This window comes from Patagioenas fasciata, chromosome 2 (assembly GCF_037038585.1).
Source record: "Patagioenas fasciata isolate bPatFas1 chromosome 2, bPatFas1.hap1, whole genome shotgun sequence".
In the NCBI taxonomy this organism is placed as follows: Eukaryota; Metazoa; Chordata; class Aves; order Columbiformes; family Columbidae; genus Patagioenas; species Patagioenas fasciata.
In genome coordinates this window covers 22,000,453-22,022,579 of record NC_092521.1, presented here as the reverse complement: position 1 = coordinate 22,022,579, position 22,127 = coordinate 22,000,453, and the positions used below count along the sequence as shown (strand labels likewise).

The 22,127-nt window shown below is 40.3% G+C and overlaps 1 protein-coding gene across 38 annotated transcripts in view; it reads left to right on the top strand.

Annotated features, from left to right (window-relative positions):
• The window catches only part of RIMS2 (regulating synaptic membrane exocytosis 2), a 466,824-nt gene extending 444,945 nt beyond the window's left edge, over nucleotides 1-21,879 (top strand). For 37 of the 38 annotated variants that reach the window (XM_071803874.1, XM_071803876.1, XM_071803871.1 and 34 more), the window contains 5 exons: nucleotides 16,838-16,979; nucleotides 18,295-18,407; nucleotides 18,923-19,024; nucleotides 19,969-20,108; nucleotides 20,531-21,879. In XM_071803874.1, coding sequence (XP_071659975.1) covers nucleotides 16,838-16,979; nucleotides 18,295-18,407; nucleotides 18,923-19,024; nucleotides 19,969-20,108; nucleotides 20,531-20,749 — 716 coding nt within the window. In that variant the 3' untranslated portion in view covers nucleotides 20,750-21,879. Of the gene's footprint in view, nucleotides 1-3,705; nucleotides 4,144-16,837; nucleotides 16,980-18,294; nucleotides 18,408-18,922; nucleotides 19,025-19,968; nucleotides 20,109-20,530 lie in introns of those variants that run through there. The other variant, XM_065830169.2, reaches the window with a different exon arrangement.
• The last annotated feature ends 248 nt before the right edge of the window (nucleotides 21,880-22,127 follow it).

Sequence of the window (22,127 nt, the reverse complement as noted above, 5' to 3'; positions counted from 1 at the left end):
ATCCAGTGCTGCAAATTCATGTTACATGGTATTATTTAGTAATTTCAGGGAATACAACTAGTAAGCAGTTACCTTCCTAGTTTGATAGACAAGCCACCAAAATATTTGATAATATATCCAACTCTACAAATAGAATTGCCTCAGGACAGTACATACATTTATAGCAGATGTTTGACCTTGTTCTGTTTGACCTGGATTCTTACAACGTCCTGTTCTTTCAGCAAACCATCAGAAAACGTTAAAGAAATATGATACCTGGGAGTCCCATGCTTTGTCTTGATACTTAGCACTGAGATATGAGTTTGGATGCAGTTCCTTTAACAGGGATTTGATTCACTTGCAACTGGTGACACAAATCAATGAGCAGCAGTAAAAATTTTAAAAAATCAGGAAAACAACTGGGGTATGTTGTCAGTGTCAGGGTAGTGATCTTGTTTTCTGCAGCCAAGGCATGTGTCTAGATTGTTGTCAATTAGGTTATTTGTATAATGCAATCCTTAGCAACTGTTCAAGGAGAGACTCCTCAGATTCCAGAATACTGACAATTTATTACTTTCTTATCTCAGTTCTTTGTCACTGTTTCTTCCCTTTAAACCTTTATTTTAAAGAAAGAAAATCAGGACAGAGAAGCATGTTGAGGAAGCTTGGACAGGATCGTGATCTGGTACTTTGTCAGAGATTTACCGAATAGGTGTTTTGTATTGCAACCTCTGTTTGGGGTAACTTGGAATTGACTACAGTTTGTGGAATATCTGAAGTGATGTTCTTGGTAGGGGCTGATTTTATCAATGACAGCAACAGGTTTTTTTATATACTGTGCAATATTAGCAAAACCATCAACTTATTAAAATCACCGGGGCTGCTATTTCTCGTTCAGTGCTAAGGGACTGAGATACGTAGGGGCACAGCCGTCGAGGCGCAGCCGAATTCCCACCGAGGGCACACATCACCAGCGCAGTGCCCCATCAGCAGCAGGTTTGGCACAGGGTGCTGAGCACCCCTGCCATGGCCGGGTCATGGCAGGACGTGGAGCCTCTGCATCAGAGAGGGGCTCCCAGCGTCTGCTGAGGACAGAGCGGTGTGGGGTGGCAGAGGTGCTCGCCCTCCCTCATATCCGAGAAGGAAAACAGGAGCAAGCTGCTTGAAAGTCTGCTGGCCCCTAAGCAGGTGTTATTTCTTCTATAAAGGATTCTTCTAAGGAGAGCACTTATAAAAGGAGTATTGAGAAACGGGAGTGAAAGTAGATTAAACAGATGTTACAAATCAGTTTCTCTTCTTTGAATATTCATTCTACAATTTTCCTGTATTTTTGTAAATATCGCCAAGTTGCCCAACTGTTGTTTTTCCTTTCTGTGCACCCTGGTTATCACATTCAGCTTTATTCAGCTGTTTTTATAAAAGTCTTCAGTAATTCAGGTGAAATGTAATGAGCATTACCTTTTTTTCTCAACTTCTCAAAAGCTGTTGTGAATTATTATTAAAACAAGCCACAGACATTTAGTTTTCTAACATATCTTACACAGCTAAAAATATTAGAGGAAGCTATTTTGTTTGCTTTAGCGTTTATAGACAGAGAATTCTGTAGTCATCAGGTCTTTCGCAGATATCTTTAGCAATTACTTCAGCATGTTTTATTTTTTGCCAATTACATGGTAATTGTGTATTAGAGATTTATTATTATGACTATCACTATAATTATAATTGATCTTAGAGTTGTTTGCTTTATAGTCTTTTAGTAACATCTTTTTAGAGTAATCTGTAAACAGCAAAAGTTCACTCTGCACCTCAAATATATTTAAATATACTTTAATGTGAGGTAGCACTGGTATGAATGCAAAGGGTAAGGGAGTGCTGGAGGTGTTGTAGACTAACCAGGTGTCCACCTCAAAACAGTGTGGCAGGTTTCTGTGATCATGGCCTCCCCACAGACCTGCCTGCGGCACACAAGGGGGATGTCTGTTTGTCTGTCTGTCTGGGCAGCTCACTTTCTTGATAACCAGCAAAGAGTCACAGATATGTTGGGAGGTGAGAGCCTTTGGCATGTGGCCCCAGAAACATGAACTTACGTAGAATGACCAACTAAATACACGTATTGGAAGATGAGACATCTGAAAGATGTTAAAGCCTAGATGAGTTGCCCTAGACGCCATTTATTGCTACTGCAGGCGAAACGAGTATCTTGTTCTAAAATAAGTGCCTACGGTGTCACATGAAACATGTTTTATTAGGAATACTAGATTATAATAATTTGGAAATGAAAATGTGGTGCATATTGTAAAAATAGCTGTCAAAACTCAGTGTTTTCCTGTAGATTGAGTGACGAAGGGTACCATCCCTGAGTGCTGAAGTTCTGATTATTTTTCATTCCTTAGCAAGGCATGAGAGTAATGTGTCGGTTGTTCATAATCTCTTATTATTATCCACGCACAAGTATTCCTTTCCAAACATCAACTCAATGAAATACACTCCAGATGCGTGACTCTTCACACATGCTTCATGAAGAATTTCAGTTGGCTTCAAACTGCCATTCTATCTGCAAAGTTTGTTAGATCAAACCCTAAATATTGTTTTGCATGTTTTTAGAGGAGTTAAAGACCTTTGAAAGAAAAATGGAAAAATGGAAAACAAAACAAAACTAACAATATATTTACTATCATTACTGCTTAAAGGGGCAGTAAGAAAGCAGTGGCCATGTGCAAGGTTTGATACCGCTTTTCCACTATCATGAACTATAGTGGAATGAGTTCTCTGTATTGCAAAAGACTGCTACAGTAGCTTGTAATTCTTCTTTAATTATGTCCAGTGCTTTAGTTTCTTATCATTTTTGGGGAAAGGTTGCCATATGATATATAGTCCATTAATATAGTGCATGAACAGAAAAGAAAGCTAATGTCAAACAGTGGTGAGGAAAATACAGACAGAAAATTGAATCAGCAATAAAAATGTGGTTGTGAGCAAATTCTGCAAATTCAGAAAATATATACCCACATTTGCTAAAGAGGCAGGTGTGCTTCAGAGACAAACAGCTTGCTTAAACTAGAGGAGAGATGAAGGATTTGCCTGTGGCTTGTGGGGCAGATTCCTTTCCAGATGCTGGGCCATTGACAGGACCAGAGGCAATAGGCACAAGCCAAGACACCAGAGGCTCCCTCTGAACATCAGGAAACTTTTTCACTGTGAGGGTGACTGAGCACTGGCACAGGCTGCCAGAGAGGCTGTGGAGTCTCCATCCTTGGAGATACTCAAAAGTCAGCTGGACCCAGTCCTGAGCAACTGGCTTGAGCAGGGGCGTTGGACCAACTGATCTCCAGAGGTCCCTCCCCACTTCAACCCTTCTGTGATTCAGCGATTCATTCCTTCTCCAAACACTTGCCCGCTGGCTGCAGGTTTGTCCTGCCGGCCAGAAGTGCTGGCAGTGGTCACTAGCCTGAGCTACCCCCGGTGCCATCAGGGCGCTCCTGCCCGCCCTAGAGCTCCCCTCCCGCCTCCTGCCGCGCTAGGGCCACCCGCGGGCCCCGCGGGGATCGGGCGGGGAGGAACAAAGTTTGCGGGCGGTGCCTGCGGGACGGCCCGCCGCTATCGCCCGGCGCCGTCTCCCGGTCCTCCCTCCGGCGCTGTCGGTATTTACAGCCCCGCCACCGAGGCTCGCACGACGGCTGCCGGCCCCCTGCACACACCCGCCCGCCCGCCGCGGTGACTTAACGCCGCCGGCTGACGGCTCACCCCGCTGATAGGCGGCCCCGTGCTGGCTGCGGCGGCCCGCCCCGCCGTGAGCAGCGGCGCCGGAGCCAGCGGGACAGAGCCGGGCAGAGCGGGACAGAGCGGAACTCTGCGACTCGTAGCCCGCCCAGCGCTTCTCGCCGCCCTCAGCCCCCCGGCACCACTGAGCGCCCGCGGAGTGCTCCGCGCCGCTCCGCCGCTGCTCCCGCTCCGCTCCACGCTGCTCCGCGCCGCCTGCCGCAAAGACGCCGCGCTTCTTGTACCGCGCCAAAGGCGGGTGCCGCTCGGCCAAGATGGGCCGGCAGACCGCGGCCGGCGGGCGCAGCATGCAGCGGTCGCAGAGCCGGAGCAGCCTCTCTGCCTCCTTCGAGGCGCTGGCGGTGTACTTCCCCTGCATGAACTCCCTGGAGGAGGAGGACGGAGGTGAGAGGCTGCGGCGGGACGGGGCCGGGCGTGTGGCGGCATTTGTGTGCGGGGCAGTGCCCCCGGCCGGGGTCCACGGGTCTCTTCCCGGGTTGGGGCGCGCTCGGCCGTGGCAGCCCGGAAAGGGCAGCGGGACCCTGCCCGCTCCCGGAGGGCGGCGGTGCGGGGGTGCGACTGCCGGACAGTTACTTCTGCTAAGGGGGAGTGGTGCCACAGTGCTTGTAACTGGAGAATTATGTTTATCATCACATTGGAAATGAAGTTACTTACTAAGCTTTAGTTATGTTAAAAAAAGGGAGGAGGGGAGGGGTCGAGGGTCTTAACATTTTCTGCTCCTTCATAAGGAAAACAAACCACACTTCCTCACGGGTGGTTTTCCAACTCTACATGATGTAGACTTATTCTGGTACCTCTTGTCCATTATTACAACATAATTTATAAAGAATGCTGGATCTGAACAATTAAATACTGGCCCTGTTTAACTTTTTCTTAGGAACGGCAATGTAGGTACAGAGCTATGTGTACAAGTACACCTTGCAGGTCTTACTGTCAATCTGTACTCATAAAAGTCCAACCAGTGAAATGTTTGTGTAACTTCCATATATTTGTTATAGGACCAGAACTTTACATAACAAAGGAAAGATGTGCAATAGCTTTTCTGTATAACTGTGGCCAAAACACCCCAAAACTTAGTGATCAGAAAGCATTGGATAACAAGCGTGTACATATAGTTAAGCATGGCACCATGCCTACCCGGAACAGAACTTGAGTTTCAGGAGCTTGTTTTGAAAATACAGAGTTTATAAAGAAAATAATCTGCTGTTGTTAAATATGTTTCCATATAGAATGAACGTACGGTCTTCCTAGTGTTTATCAGGACTAATTCAAGATTTCTAATTTCATTAACTGAGCGTATTGCACATTTTGTAGATTTCAGCATTAAGATAGCAGTACTTGTACAATGCTGCCAGATGAACACATATCACTGTGTATATATGCTATTCATAATCTGTATTTAAAATATCTATGTACGCATATGTCACCTTCCACATCTCAGGCCGAGAATTCAGTGGCAAATGTTTGTCCCCAATCTTCACACATCTTGATTTATCTTTTGATGTGCAATAGTCCCTGAAGTCTCTTCTCCAAAGCACCTTTGTATTTCTGATGCAGATGCTGAGGTGTGATCCCTCGCCCTTCCCCTGGACCCTGCTTTGGGGCTGGCCAGGTTGCCCCGATCAGTGGAAAAGAGGGAGCTGCTCCCTGGGGTGAAATGTGCTGTCTTTCAGTACCCTCATCTGTTCCCTGCCCTGAACAATGAAGTGAACTGCAAAACATTGCCAGTAGACTGCAGGGTAGGCTTCAGAGGGCGTTTTTAATCTTTTGACATGCTAATAAATACTATGGCTGAAAACACATTTTTAAATCACAGGAAATATCTTAAGTTATGCTAAAGATGCATAGGTATTCTTTAAAAGATTTCTTTCTCTGTCATTCCAGAATAGTTGTCTTTTCAGTCCTGGTTATTAGTTACAACAGTTGCATTAATGCTATGTGAAATCAGAGTGTTGGTTTGTTTTCTGGTTTGTTTTCTCTACTTCTCTAGGAAACACTAAACTTATTCCTCATTTGAGATCTGTGTATGTTAAAAACTGTTCACTAGTTCGAAGAAATATGAAATCTGTGGATTTCAGTAGATGAATACCTGTGAATTTAAGGATAATTGTAATTACTTATTTAGATTGTGCTGTCAAGTTATTTAAAGAGAAATGTTAAAAGAATCTGTGCTAGGTTTTTTTACACATTGTGTTATTTACATTATCTGATCCTATTTAGATGTAGGCTACTCTTGAAAATCCACTCCATGTAATTCCAATAAAAAATAGAGATATAATTGCTATGCAGTTTTTATGGAGCTGAGTTTCTGGTACCTGAGTTTTCAGACATCTCAGGTTACAGAAGGAGTGACAGGTATGACAGCTAAACTCCTTTCCCAAGTGCTTGGAGATCAGAAAGAAAAAAATGCATTTTTTTAACAAGCCACCTCTGCACTCAACTTGGAATTTGTTGTCTTCTGTGCAATTGCTTCTATGCAATTATGTTTATGTACCACCAGTGTCTTTAAGTGGATGTGGTACATGCACTCCTATGTTCATGTACTTAATGTTCTTTTACAGTTTAATCTGAAAAAGATAGATGTTAAACCCACTTCATAAGTAATCTGTCCCCAAGATGTAGTTAATTCGGTAGGTTAAAAAAAGATAACCTGCTACAGGGGTGCTTTTACATTTCCCACTCAAATAATATTTTTAATACAAACAGAAAATATGACCTGTTGAGGCATTTATTTGTGATATTCCCTTGAAGACTTCTGTTCATTAACTGCCGAAATGAATACACTGGCCCAAAGCTACATCTTTGGGTATCAAAGAATATGAGTAATGTCATTTTCAGAAGTAAATGAATAGTAAGTAACTCAATACAGTGTATTAATAAGAATAATTTTAGAAACCATTTTTGAACATGAGGATTGAGAAGACGCATTTGAGTGTCAATTGATCAAAGTGAGAGGCTTCTTAAGCCCTGGCATCCAAGCTATGATGTACTGAAGAAATGTGGAAAGGCTGCAGTTTTCCAATTGGCAGCCATGAGCTTGCCATGGGTAGGCCTGAACTTGCCACCATCATCCAGGTGTGCAGCCCAGGGAACTGATACTTACTCTTCCATTTCCTACTTGGTGAGCAGTTGGATGAGTCCTTCAAGTTAACTCACATTTGTTATTTTTAAAGGAGTTTATTATTCTTAGCTATGGTATTGAAAATATTTTTTTTCATCATCAGTTTACTTCTATAATATGTGCATGTGCACACACAGAACTAACATCTGGTGTGGTACCAGAGTGAATTATGTATGTTGTCGAAATATAAAGGTTATCAAAGGGTGTATTTTGCATTTTTTGTTAAATTCATTGATAAGAAAGTGCATAGTGAAGTGAGAATTGTCATCAAATAATGCTTGGATCGGATTTAAATTACATGGAAATTGTTTAAGAGAGGTGTGGGGTGCAGAGGGCAAATCGGTATCGATCTGACTTCAAGCTGTGCATGAAGCATCCCAAGCCTCACATTTTGTCTGAAATCCTGGCTTTGTTTCAATTAAAGGAAATTTTGTCATTGAATTCAAAGGACCAATGTAAGTATGTGTGGCATCATTTTAGATGACTGTGTAGTCATAGTGCAAAATTTCTTGCACATACTGTGTTTCAAAGTAGTGGATTTGACCTTACCAAACTTCCCTGTGGACAACTGAAAAATGTGCTAGAGCAAGTGAATTCTTATGTACAAGAAGAATTACATTTATCCAACATGCAATTAGAAGATACGAGGGAGGCTCAGATTACATATGATCACTAGAAAGCCTGCGTCTGTTCTTATGAGTGGGACTGTTAACTTGGTGCTTCCTCAGATTACACCGTGTGTATTGTAGCCTGTAAAAAAATCTGTGCTACAGTTTCCTTTTTATACGCTATTTACCTTCCCTTCTGATTTGCATTTACAGTGAGGTGTTTATATAAACAATTAACTAGCAGGTTGCCAGGAGTGCAGCTATGGAAATGCTGGTCATGGCAATATCTGTGTGCAGAACTATGCTCCTCAAAAGGGGGCATATTTCAATTTAATGTCTTCTTTTGCCAAAGTTTTTGGGTGGTAGTGAAGCTATGAGATTCAAGGGGAAAGTCAAATGCTTTGCAGGTGCTAAAAACAATTCAAGAGATAATTTATGATAATTTAAGACAAATTAATTCAGAAAGAACTGGAAAGCATCTTGGTCTCTCAGTATGTCAGGAAAACAAAAGCCAGTTGAGAAAAAAAAAAAGCCACAGAATGTTCTTCAGCCAAAGACAATCATGCCAAAAATAGCAAGAATTAGTTGTGTTAGATGGGGAAAAGATACATTACAGTTTTGCGTATTGAGGTCTACTGAAAGAAGTATCTGAGTGTTACTGCAGGAGTTCGGCAGGTATGGAGGCACATCATACACTCCTGACACCTGGCTGATAACTGTCTGGGAAACTTGTTTGAAGGGTTGTTCGATCCCACAAAGATATCCGCAGAAGTGTTGCCGTTGATGCTGGTGCGGGAAAGATCAGGACTTATTTAAATACATCCTGAATTGCTCATTTGAACACTATTATTGGCTTCAGTGGTGTTTCTCACCAATTAATCATTCCCCATTGGTAGAGCTGGGATAAAGCTCGGCAGTTCCTGGATTCTGTTCCTGTGGTTAGGGCAACCAGATCACACTGTTCCTTTGGAGGTCCCAGTAGACAACAATAAGCAGACAATAAATTAACCAGAAATAGAAAATAGGGGAAGTGGTAACAATAAATTCATTAACACAGTAATTATTAAAGTGAAGAGAATCCTGTGCATGAAGTAGTTACACTTTTAAATTATCCTCTTAAAAATAATTGAGTAATAGTAGGAGTAGCAGGCAATGAAGAAAATGAGAATAACTACATCTTCTTGGGGGAATTGGCCTACTTTTTGGCCTTGGTGGTAAAGATGACCTTGTTTACATGGAATGTTCATAAGCAGAGCCAAGGTGAAATATGAATGAAGGATATAGTGCCTTGTGGCAGAGTATCACTGTAAAAGGTGAAGCTTTAAAGACCTTGGCTTGACTGATGTTAACACGCCAGGGATTGCTTCAGGTGCATTTCAAGCAATGATGAGGTGGCTTATCTTAGAGGATAAAAATCACTCTGAACATGGAATGGTAATCATTCCATACAGAATCTGCACAACATTTAAGTGTATGGTCGATATTTTTTTACATTTGTTGCTAGAGCATTACTGCAGGGCTGAGCTGAGCCAGCTTGTCCATCAGTGCGGTGGGGCTGGGTCTCTCGCACTTGTGCAGCTCCTGGTGCTGACTCCGGGGTGGAGGCAGTACAGAAGGCATTTCCAGTAATTCCGTCTCTCTTTCCAGTCCCAAGTGTTTTTACCAATTATGCTCAGGTACTGCATTGGTGAAGTAGATGTAGATGCCAAGTTGGATAAAACCTTTTAAAAGAAGAAGCACAGAAAAAACTGTACAGTTACTGGCGAAGGAACGAGCATGGCAAACAAAACACATGTATTCTGGGAAACATCTGGAAAATCATCAGAAAAGTAGAAGAGACTGCAGAAGGACTGACATTCAAAGTACAACATACTTCAACCTGACTATATGATAGAAATGCCCAACAGAATTTTAAGGCTGTATTTCTCTTACATTTGTTGCATTTCTCTTCTGGGCTGCTAGTTACACTGTGGCATTTACCTGAATAAGTTAACAGATAACTCAGGTGTGGCTATAACAGCAGCAGTGAAGCTACAGTGTATGCCAGCTTTCATCTCTAGTGGTACCTACACAAACCCGAAAAAAACTATCTTGCTTATCTCTACATACTGTAATTGTCATTTTTCAATAGCAAGGTCAACAGTGTACTCAAAGCGGCAGCACACTGTGTAGCTGTTTTTTCAATTGGAGAGGTAAATGCTTAACAGCAGTAGTTTGAAAATGGGTCATTACGGTGTGAAATTTGCTCAGAGTTGTGGGAACGGTGGTTATTTAAATAATGATATTTGCTTAGTATCATTACTCATCTTAAACAAAACTAGGAAGAAGAATTGTTTCTAATTTGTGTAATCTCAGTAGCCATCCAACTACTTGGCACCATCTATGTCATTAAGCCCTAATAGAGGATGGTGAATTATTTCAACACACTTGCTACATCATTCAGAAATGCTGTACAGATCCATCTGATAGTGTGTATAATGACCCTAACTATACTAAAAATAATCAAGGTTGGGTTAAAGAATGGTGTTACTGTTATTATTACGTATTTTGAAAGTAGCTCTCAATTCACATAATACAAAAATTAGAAAGCAATTCTAAGCTCCTCGATATATACATCCTTCACTGCTTAAGAAATTTTAATGTCCTTTTGGCACTTCATGGAGTAATTGTTATTAATAAATGCATAAGAATGTTCTATATACAGGAAATTAAATGTACATATAAACCTCAAACCGTTATCACTCAAAACCGCAGTGATAGTTTCTTTTTACTTAAGATGGTCAGCCTTTGTCATAGGCAAAATCAAAGACTGGGTTTAAAGATTTCCTGTGGTGAAGATGTGCACCTATTTAGTGATTCCTTATGTAAACGGTATATAAAATTAGAACGTAATTCCACAAAATACCTTGCTCTATTTTTTCAGGATTTTAATAGCTTGTGGATGAGACTGATTTCCCACTGCTGTACATTTCTTTGTAGTCACGTAGATTGTTGTACAGAATGTACAAAGTGGATAGAAACTGCTACCATTCTGTTTTGACACATGCAAAAAATATGTACAAAGCCAGACCTGTTATATTTGAATGATAAGAACATCTACCTGTTTGGAGATTGTAACTGGTCTAAATGAGGGTTCCTGAAAAATTCAGGTTACTTGGCACGTGGGAAATACAGCTGTGGGCTGCAAAGCCACCTGCTTCTTCATTGTCATATCCCTGTGTTCAGTTTTACAGCAATCATTCGAGACTTTCGGCAGGTGTGTCCTCTGACCACACTTAGAAAACCAATGGTCTTATCAGTAACAGAAACAGAGTTTTCTGCAGAAGTGCTGGAATGGCCTGAGTGGCTCTGTGCCATTGTGCTCCCAATTCACATCTCACTGTCAGGACTTGCACATTTATAAATACAAGTAATAAGGATAATATATCAATTCTGCAATCGATGTTTGCTATTTTTTATTGCATCAGAACTCAGCTTTTTTTTTTTTTTAATCCCATGTTTGAGATGTTTAATGTGTCTTTTCCATGTTAGATTTAAACCTTTATGGATCTCTGGTTAGACTGGCTAGTCAAGGGGTAGTTTACTAGCTCAGTAAATCTCAGTACAGCAGCTGACTTGGAAGTACATCTCACACAACTATGAAGAAAAGCATTCATGATGGCTGCATCTTGGGTCCTGTGGGGGGGATTTGTCTAGAATGGGGCCTGAAAGCTTCAAACCAGCCTTTGACCAGAAGCCCAAGGAACAGTTTTGAGGCTGATGGTTTAATTCAGTTCTCTCTTTCTTTCACTTTTTCTTAGGTGCTGTCTTAATTAAACTTAATCTTAAGTAACCATGCTTCCAGTATGGCCAGAGGAAAGAGAGAAGGGGAAACATAAAGACACAGGACAAAAAGTGAAATGAAAATGAAAAACTAGTGAGGCCTCCCAAGAAATTTAAAAATTCATAGTACAAACTGAGGCTGTCAACCCCAGCTCTCTTTTCCAAACCTGGCTGCTGCCATATTGAACAGCTTCCCTACTGAATACACCTCTGCTTTTGGGATATCAGGGCATGCCATTCCCATCCTGATCAAAATTTCTCAAGTTTTACATTCATGGGAGCAGGAACTGCAATGCAGGTCTTCCCTTCTTCCTTACAAGTGCAAAGTAAGGGAAAGGCCCTGGTTACAGTTTGTCCCTGGCCCTGCCAGTGCTCTTTGGGCTTCATAAACACTGACAGCATGCGCTGTGAGAAAACTTCATCAGAAGGACTATGACACGAGGCCTTCTAAGCTGTTGGTTAGCACTGGCTTCTGAGACTCAGAGAGATGCTTCTCAAAGCTTCTCAAACTGAGGTGACTGTGGAATCTGCGTTTCCAAAATCCTGCGTAAATTAATAGATCCTAATCCGTGTCTGCTGTTTGGACTCTGTGGGTGATGCAAGGAAAGAAACAACTCAGGTGTGGCTCCCAGCAGTGCTTCAAGAGTGCGGCCAAGAGCTGTGCAGTTTCAAGGGAATCTGGGACCTACCCTGACCCCCTTTTCCTAAGTAGGATCAAATGTTCCTAGACTGGCTCTGATGATTTTTTTGACCTCTTCTTAACATGCCCAGAGCAGATGTCTAGATGCTCAAAGAGCTTTCCTCTTGAAAAGTGGTCACTTACAGGCAGCTTATTCTCTTTGTGGATCTAACAGTGAAAATACTGAAGCAGTTTTTATGCAGCCTTTTAGGTGAGGTGGGAGGAGTAGAAAAGCACCACTGCAAGCACTTGAGCACATTTCTGAAGCCACAGCTGCTCTCTACTCGTTAGAAATCCTACCAAGAGATCAGGTGATCAGGTACCAGCTGGGGACTGGCGTGGCCAAGCTGCCCCTGCCCATTCCAGCCGTGTTCTGGCTCAGGGCTCTGTGCCCGGGGCTGGGAAGGTGTTGGAAGCTCTTGCTGAGAGCTTTTGCTCTCCCTGCCAGAGACAGATTTCATCTGTCTAGATCCCAGATCACGGAGGGTAATCTGTTGTATTCAGTGCACTTTTTGACTTGTCCTCATCTGATACTGAAGATCATATCAATAGTTTTGCGCTCCTAATTTGCAAGTGATTTGCACTCCAAATTGTGGGAACAAATAATTCCATGTATGATTGATTTAGAAGATGTGGCCTGTGGAGTCTATTTGCAGTAACCATATTAGTTAAATTACCAGTGTGATTAACTGTAAGAATGAATGTGCTTTCATAAATGCCAAAGCAATTATTTCTGGTAATTTATTCCACTCCTTACAATATGGCCACAAGAATCTGAATTAGTGTTTTCAGATAATGTATTCCATATTTTGTGATGAGGACTTGAGAGAAATGTCTTCTTTCTAAGGCAATTAGATTATACTAATTTGGAGAACGTTTTCAATGTTCTTTATTAGAGTTTAGTAAATTGCAAGTTAAATTATTTTCAGTGTAGGTGGTCAGCAACATACTTAGCAACAAAGTACACTACTCGACTCTTGTTTCCGCATCCTTTCATTTGGTAAGAATAGAACAACATGCATGAGGTGAGTGTATATGTATAGGTATTTTATGATTACAAACCCAATCTCCACTTTTAGAGTGGCACCAGTTACATGTTTACTTCTGTGTTAGTGGCATTCCCAAATTATTCATCTGGTTAGAGATTAGCATCACCTCAGTTGGGCTCATTTAACTGTCTGTTTGTTTTCACAAATGTTTTTGGGAAATGATCTGTCTTAAAAGAAAAAGAACAGCTTTAAAACATATTGTTGGTTTGTTCCTTTTGGGCTGGGTCCAGTACAGAATGCAGCCACACAAGTAGTTGAATTAGCACAACAGAAGAGGTTTTAATTTCCAGGCAGGAATGAGGGAAAACAGTCTGAATTTACTGGAGTGGTACAACATTCTACCACATCTTGCACCAGCTACAGCGTGGAAGTATGGCACTAAAATCTATTTCTTTGAATTGAGAAACTGCTTCGCAGTTTTATTGCTACTTGCAATCTTTTGAGTATTTTAATGTTGAATTTAAGAAACACGAATTACGGATTATATAAATACTGTCTTTGCCTTTAAATTGTTTGATGGATTGTGGTTTGATTTGTTACATTTTTCCAGGGATCAATGTGTTGCTAGGGTTGTGGGCAATCGAGTGTAGGTATTTCTCATGCGTATTACTACACGTTAGTTTAGCCAAGCTTGAGTTGGAAGAATATTCATCTTTAAAGTAGCGGTTCAGGAGTCATGACTGTGAACTGAGGCTTCTTCTGTACTTCTATTCCAAATTGCCATTTCGCCGTTAAGTCTTCAATTCTTATTTCAAAGAACATAAACGTCATGATTAGGAGCCTCATTGCTGAAAGGTCAGATCTTTCAGGACAATCAGAGAGCTCTGCCTGTTCCTGTTGAAAACTGGAAAACTGTTATTTACATAGTCTCTTAAATTCAATGTTAAGGTCAAAATAATTTCTGTTTACCACCCACACTTACATAGAGGTTGGATGTACTGTGCATGCCTAATTTACATGGTGTATCAAAGTTGTCTTTTTTTCAGCTGTTGGCCTACCTTCATGTGAACCAGAGCACTTATTTCAAATACATGCAGGAAAGTAAAACTGCTTAAAAATAAGATTCAGAGGGATGCTCAGAAGAGCTGGTTAAACACATGTGCCTCTATGAAGACTTGAATGGCAGTTGCACCAGTTCCGCCTTAACTTCTCAGTAAATTGATGTGCAACAGATGTGTTGATTTTTTTTTTCTGTTAATGTTCTGCTACAGTAAAGGGATACACACTTAATTCTAATTCAGAAAAAAAAAATCTGCCTTGCTAATTATTAAAAGTTACGATATACTCCTTCACATATCATGTATTCAAACTCATACCTATGCCAAGCCCCAAAATCTTTGAAATATATGACATGAAAAGACTGAAGAATCATGTAGAATGGAGATTTTCTGTTAAATTTGCATGAGAAAATTCATGTTTGCAACAATGAACCGAAAACGACCATCATTCAACAAAAGACTGAACAAAAATGAATGCTTACTAATCAAAAGAGCTCTTACAATTGAAGAGTAATAACCTGTAACAATACTTTAATGAAAAGAACATGGGACTTTGGAAGTCGTTTGCCTTTCATATGTAACTATGACACAGTGTGCCTTTTCTACAAAACTATAGCGTGGGGTTTTTTTCAGACAATTTTTTTGGAATATTTGTTTGATATGAATAACTGGATTTTAGAACAACTCTGGACCAGTATTGGAAGTCAGCTGCCAGTTTTCATTAGTTTGATATAAATAATAAAACCAGCAGACACTTGGAACAGTGCAAACCAATAGAAATGAAACTGTAGACTTCTGCTCTTCATTTTTCATATGTCATGTTAGCCTTGTATCTTTTTTGTTTGTATTTATTGCACCAGATATTGATGGGGATTTTTCAGAAGCAGTTTTGACATAGTAAAAAAATTATTTCACTTATTTACTAAGTTCATGTGGGTAGCTGAAGTTTTAGAGCAAAACTATTACTTTTGTACTTTTTTTTATACTGATTAAAAGTTATGGTCTTAAGGAAAAGTAAGCTTGTAATAATGACAGAACCTGAGGGAATGGCAGGAAGATGTGCTGGGGGAAGTTAGGTTGAACATTAGGAAAAGGTTCTTCAGCCAGAGGGTGCTGGAGCACTGGAACAGGCTCCCCAGGGAGGTGTCACAGCCCCAGGCCTGACAGTGTTCAAGAAGCAATTGGACGAAGCTCTCAGACACATGGTGTGAACTGTGGGGTTGTCACATGCAGGGACAGGAGTTGGACTCGATGATCCTTGTGGGTCCCTTCCAACTCAGGACATTCTATAATTCTATGAGCAATACAATTTGAACAATTCATGATACTGCTGTAGAAATGTCTCACTACTGCTAAATATTTCAGTGTTGTTAGATCTTCCTTGACAAGGAGCCAGTGAGTTTTCAGTGTGGTTTGGATATCTATTTCCCACTTCACTAAAATCCCCTGACTGGAGGGCCTGGGCTTTGCACCCAGGAGACTTCAACCCACGTGGCAGCCTGTAGGACAGAGAGACACTAAGTGGGGACAGAGAGATCAGTGCCTCTCTCCAGTTCCTTGTCCGAGGGTGCAAGTCTTCTTGCTCTAAGCCAGCCCCTGTGCTTCTCAGGGTGTCAGAGTCCCTATCCCAGGACAGTCTCCTCCCCTTCTCAAATCCCTAGAGCTTCACCAACCCCACACGTCCAACAGTTCTGCCGTCTGGTATGTGATAAGCCAGAGGTGGTGCAAGGGCAACAGAGGCTATGAACAACTGCAGAACAGGGCGAGTCCACAGATATCCTGGGATCTTGGATGTTACTCTACACTCATCAATATTTATGTTTTCCTTTTTTTATGGTATTATCAGTATATCATGCATCGCTGTGCTGAAGTCAGGGGGTTTTATCCATTGAACAGGTAAAAGAAATTGGAAGACAGAATTCCCTGCACCATTGCAGGGAACAGCATTTAAAATCAGAAGTGACATGGAGTGACAGTCATATTAGTGAAAGAAAAACTGAGGCTTCATTCCCACTCAGATTTGGGTTTCTTTTTTTGGTGGCACCTTCGATATACCTTCCAGCTGAAGTCTTGATCAAAATTCCTACACTAAAATGCTTCTGTATTAAGTTTTGAATACTTGTTACCTTGTCTGGTACCCAGCTATCTGTCACTGCTGTTTTTACAACTGAAATTAAAACATGCAAGAAGGTACAAAAATTGTTACTCTTGGAGGTGGAAATAAAGTTTCATATTGTGCATAAATCAATACTGTATTTTTTAGTTGCTAAGTTAAAGCAGCTAGTGAAATGAGAAGAGCGTGAACAGAGAAGAAAGAATGGGAAGGGTTCTTGATTTGTTGTTTGCAGTTCTCACTAATGGATATCTGGCACTTGATTTAGCAGATAATGACCGAATGTTTTTAAATCAAACAAATCATCTGAATTAGAACATTCCTCAGACGCTACAGGTTTTGACATAATGGTGACATTGTATCTGAATTCCTAAGGGGGATGTATTCATCCAGGGAGAACATGTTTTAAACACACTAGACTATGGGTAATGTAAATCTGGTTACTTCTGTGGGCAGACTTGTGTTTTGCGTATGCTGGCTGCCCTTGCAGAGCTGGCGGTGACAGAAGTGTGGTCCTGTAAAAGAGATTTATGATGCTGCCTGCCTATTAGTAAAAAATGGTAATTTTAAAGTGGAAGTTTTGGTACAGGTCACTAATTTCAGGCTACGAGGTGTGGCGTGGTGGTGCGGTGCCTGCAGTCATGCCCCACAGCGCGGTGCGATGGGGACTTGGCTTTTGTCTCCGCAGAAGCAGGGGGTAAGAAGCTGCGGAGCACGGTCCAGAGGAGCACGGAGACAGGGCTGGCCGTGGAGATGAGGAACTGGATGACCCGTCAGGCCAGCCGGGAGTCGACGGACGGGAGCATGAACAGCTACAGCTCTGAGGGAAAGTAAGCAGCGGTTATGACTGTGGTTACCTGGCGTTTTTCTCCATGAAACTGATAGTTGGACGAAAGTGAAGTGAACAGTGTAGGTCCTGATAGTCAGAGTTCCCTTCACAAGTTAATGCCATCGATGGCCCAAGCTTGTCTTCCCCTGTGACCAACAGAGTCTCTAGTTGTTGGTGCAGGAAGGACGAGGATGGTTTCTGTGGTGACATGAGGAGGAACCTGGGGGTCAGAGCCACCAGCCCACAGTGTGGCAAGAGGGGCAGCAGCTGCAGGGCAGGAGGTAAAGCACAGAAAAGGGCAGTTTCTCTTCAGAAAATTTGTCTCTCATATCTGTACTTTGCAGAACAAAGCATTTCCAGAGCAGTTCCAGGTGCCGTTCACTGGGCTCAGAATTTTTCAAAGATTCTGCTAATTAGTCCTGAAGAAATTATTTGGGCAGAAGTATGAAACTGTCATGCATCATGCTTGTCATAAAAGCCCAAGCTGAAAAACTTCTGAGTGGTTTGTACAAGACACTGCTCAGAAAAACCTTATTTGGGATAGATATATTAGTGGTACTCACAGCACTGAACAATATATCTTACGTGTCCAAGTTGATGCACTATATGCGCTTGAGATGGACATTTATTTATGGTTGATCATTACAATTCTCATTAATTCTTGTTGCATTCTAATGGGTCACAGATAATTTATGGCAAGAATTTGAATTTTAAGTTACTTTGGTCATTTGCCACAGTGGATTTAAGTTCCGTTAATGAATATATGTCATTCTCAAAGACACTCCTAACAAAATATTTATAATGGATGCAGAGTTTAAAGGCGATTTTTAAAATAGTGACCAGTATTCAGTCTAATGGACTAATTTCACTTGATACAGTTGATATTCAGCCAACAAGTTCACATTGACTGAGAAACATGAGCAATTTTACCTTCATGTAACTAGATTACTGGTAAGGGCATGTATTAGTATCTTATTAAACTGGTCTCATATGAATACTACAATAATTAACAGTGGTCTTTAATATATTGGGAAAGAGAGCATGGTGGAAAAATATTACTGTGGAAATTAGACACATTAAGGTTTAGCGCTTCCTTCACCTGTTTGGTTGTATGCTGGAGGCTGAACTACTGCTGTTGTTGAACACTGTAAAGTTTTGAAAATTACAGTAATTGTTTTGTAATTTTGTCAGTGTAAACAAGTTCCTTGTGACCAGTAGTCCCAAAACCACAGATGCTAAATGCAAAACATCTAGAAAACAGAAAACGGCAAATTCAAATGTGTTTAATGTTGGTGTTTTTCGACTTTATTTTTTAGTTTGATTTTCCCTGGTGTGAGGTTGGCTGCAGACAGCCAGTTCAGTGATTTTCTGGATGGACTTGGTCCTGCCCAGCTTGTGGGACGGCAGACTTTGGCAACACCATCGATGGGTAAGCATTTATATCTTGTAGATACAATATAATCTACTGGGTCTGGTAATTAGAACATAGGAATTATCTAGATTCTAGTTCTTTAAATATGAATTTCCCATGTGGTTTTGAACAACTCAGTTAAGACCAAAACTATATTCACAAGTCATACTTGGTCTTAAACTAGATGCCTAATGAAGAGATTTCACACAGTTTTACAGAGTTGCTTCATACTAATTTCCTTGGTGCTTTTTTTAGTCTGAAATTCTTAAGACCAAAAAAAAAAATTTATTTGAAGTGATAGGGGCATGGAAAATAGGAGATAAAATGTTATTGCAGGGTTTTTAAATTGTTTACTAATGCAAACTGTAGTGAAGAGGACAAGTATTAAATTATCTAGTAGTGTTTAAATCTGGATCGTACCTATTGGTGGAATGTGGAAGATACAAGTCACCACATATTCATCTGAGATCTTCCAATAGCTTTCCATATATTTATGTATTTCTGAATTACAATGCCAGGATTTCTTTTTCTAGGAGATATCCAGGTGGGAATGATGGACAAGAAAGGACAACTGGAAGTAGAAATAATCCGAGCTCGTGGCCTTGTTGTAAAACCAGGTTCAAAGACACTGCCAGGTAAGGAAGAAAAATCTTGGTGACATGAATAGTGTTTTACCAAAAAAACCCCACAACATTCCCCCCAGATTCTGAGGCTTTACTGTTCAATTTACATAAACTCTTTTAGCAAATTCACTTATCAGTAGGTTACAGTACTGTACACTGAAATGCAAAATGTACTGAAATGGCATACAAGCTTATAGTATGTACCAAAAATCAACCCTGCTCCGGGAGAAAAAAAACGAAACAACTGATCTCTGTGCTACCACAACATACAAAAGAATTTCAGTAATAAAACATGAATCCTTGGTTATGGGGTTGAAAGAAAGGTATACACTGATGATGTGATACAGGAATGTTAGGGGTGAGGACAAAATCAACAAGAGGTGTGCAATAGGTACCTGCTTGAAAAGTAGACCAGTATTTGATACTTACTCCTTATTTTATAGTCTGATGTCCTATAACACTGTATGAAAAGGACAAAATATTTTTAGCAAGCTCTTCTGCCAAAATAGAAATCATGTCAGAGTCTTTTCTTCACCGAATTTCACCTTGTAGATAATTTTAAATTATTAACAATTTGGAGCATTGATCCAAATCTCACAAAAGTCAATGCAAGTCATTAATTTATTTAACAGGCCTATTTTGCATACTATACAGTATAGGGATATTATATATATAGGAATATCTAATTTTTCCAGGTCAAAATCTGAATTGTTTAGTGGCAAAAGAAATACATAAATAGAAGTAAAGAAAAAATTATGCCAGGGAAAAAAGTAAAGAAAATGCATGGATGCTTTGCTTTTGAATAAATGTTAATATTGCTTGTGGAGATTTGTTCAGGTATGTTATATGTCCAGTAAAAGGCAGATTTTATCATATGGTGATAGAACATTGCATCTGTTAAGCAAAAAATCTGGGCAACTTCTTTACTTATTGTTCTTTATTTTCTTTCTTCTAAGCACCATATGTAAAGGTGTATCTATTAGAAAATGGAGTCTGCATAGCCAAAAAGAAAACAAAGGTAGCAAGAAAAACGCTGGAACCACTTTATCAGCAACTTCTATCATTTGAAGAAAGTCCCCAAGGCAAAGTTTTACAGGTAACTTGCATCAATTTCCTTCTGAATCTGAAAGTATCGGCTGTACAGTTTGCACTGAATGAGTTTCAGACTCCTTTCATGCTTCATTTGGCAAGTTCTGCTATTTCAAATCCTTGTTGAGCACACAAATACAGTAACAACTGCTGATGGAAGTAGACATTGCTGAACAAAAGTTAATTCTGGATTATTTTGCCTCTACCATGTGTATGGGCTCATTAGTGTTACGGATAACTGCTCTGTTAGTGCCCAGGCCGTTTCTGTCACTGCATCGTGGTTTGTATGCACAGAACTAAACTGTTCCAGCAGTCAAGTATCTCATTCCTTACTATAATTAAATAATTAGAGGCATTTGAAGAATCAGATTGAAGCTCTCATAATTTTTGCTGATTTTTTCTATTTTCTTGTGTTTCTTTTACTAACAGATAATTGTTTGGGGAGACTATGGACGTATGGATCACAAATCCTTTATGGGAGTGGCACAGATACTTTTAGATGAACTGGACCTGTCCAACATGGTGATTGGGTGGTTCAAACTCTTCCCTCCTTCTTCCCTAGTAGACCCAACTTTAGCTCCTCTCACTAGAAGAGCTTCCCAATCATCTCTTGAAAGTTCAACAGGACCTTCGTATGCTCGCTCATAGCAGCTGTGAAACTGTTGTCATAGCAACCAGCGTTACAAAAAAAAAATTACAGGTCGCAAACCCTGGTAACACTGCATGCTTAATGTTGTGTCTTCTGAGCCTGTTTCTAGGGCTGCAACGCGATCCTGTGTTCTCAAGGAAGTTGCACACATTGTGCCCTATGGAAGGCCCTCAGGTGAAGGACTCAAGTCATGAAGAACTGATAGGTTTGGAGTTCAGGGACACTCAGTTTCGGTCCAATCTGAAGCCATGGACTAAACTAAAAGAATCAATCTGTTTCATGCAACAGAAGTCCTTTTAAATGGCATATCTGTTTTGTTGCTTCTGTTTCTTTATTTATCTGCCCTCCCCTCCTAAAGCTTGATTATGCCACAGAAATGGAGTTACCCTCCCATGAAGCCATGTTACAAGTCAGTGGATTAACAGACATTGGAAGAAAAAAATGTAAGGATGCTGGAAAAGTCAACTGGCATTTGAAACAGTTGCTTGAGATCCGAAAACTCTTCATACCGAGAAGGTTCAAGACTTGAAGTGGTGGGCTTCATACCTCCAGCTATAGATACAGTGAAACCCCAGATGTGATGGACTCTCTGAAAAATAAAATTCTGTGGATATACTGTACTGTATGAAATTAAAGAAACTTTTTTGCATGGACACAGATTTAGCTGAACACTTAAATTATTTTCTTGGGGCTGCAACTTGCAAAAAAAAAAAAAGAATAAATCAGCCATTTTCGATAATTTATATTATTTTTAAAAATAAATTTCACTAGTGCATGGTTTTAAATGGAAGAGAATGCAACAGGGTGATACAAAGACACACCACGTTTATCATTCTTTAAACCAGTCATGGTCTGTATTTTTGCAGACGTATATTAAAAATAAAAAATAATTTCTAGCAAATATTTAAAATTCTGTTTATGTGACAAGAAATAAGTGTAATATATTAAATTTATTTAAATGTAAAAGGTACAAGCCTTGTAAAGTTCAACATAATGTGCAAATTGTACACTTCTTTTACCTCCTCCTTTCTCTATCTCTCCTCCCAGTCTCCCTTCTTCCTTTCGCTCTTTTTCCCCTCTGTCTCCCAGGATGATCATCATATTCTAAAATGGCTACCTTTTGACTTATGCCCCATATTTGGTTCAGGGTTGCAGATTGTTCTGCATTTCTGAATTATTTGAGAAAAATATTGTTTAAGAACTTACTTTTTTTCAAGCATGTTGAAAAGGATTTTGCAACATGGCTTGGGAGTACATTAATGTAATTCAGCATGTATTTGATAAAAAAGATATTTGAACTTTTTGCAATTTATTGTACAGTGCATGGTAACTTATTTTCATTTTTTCTCACCTTCAAATTGAATTCTACAGCAAAAT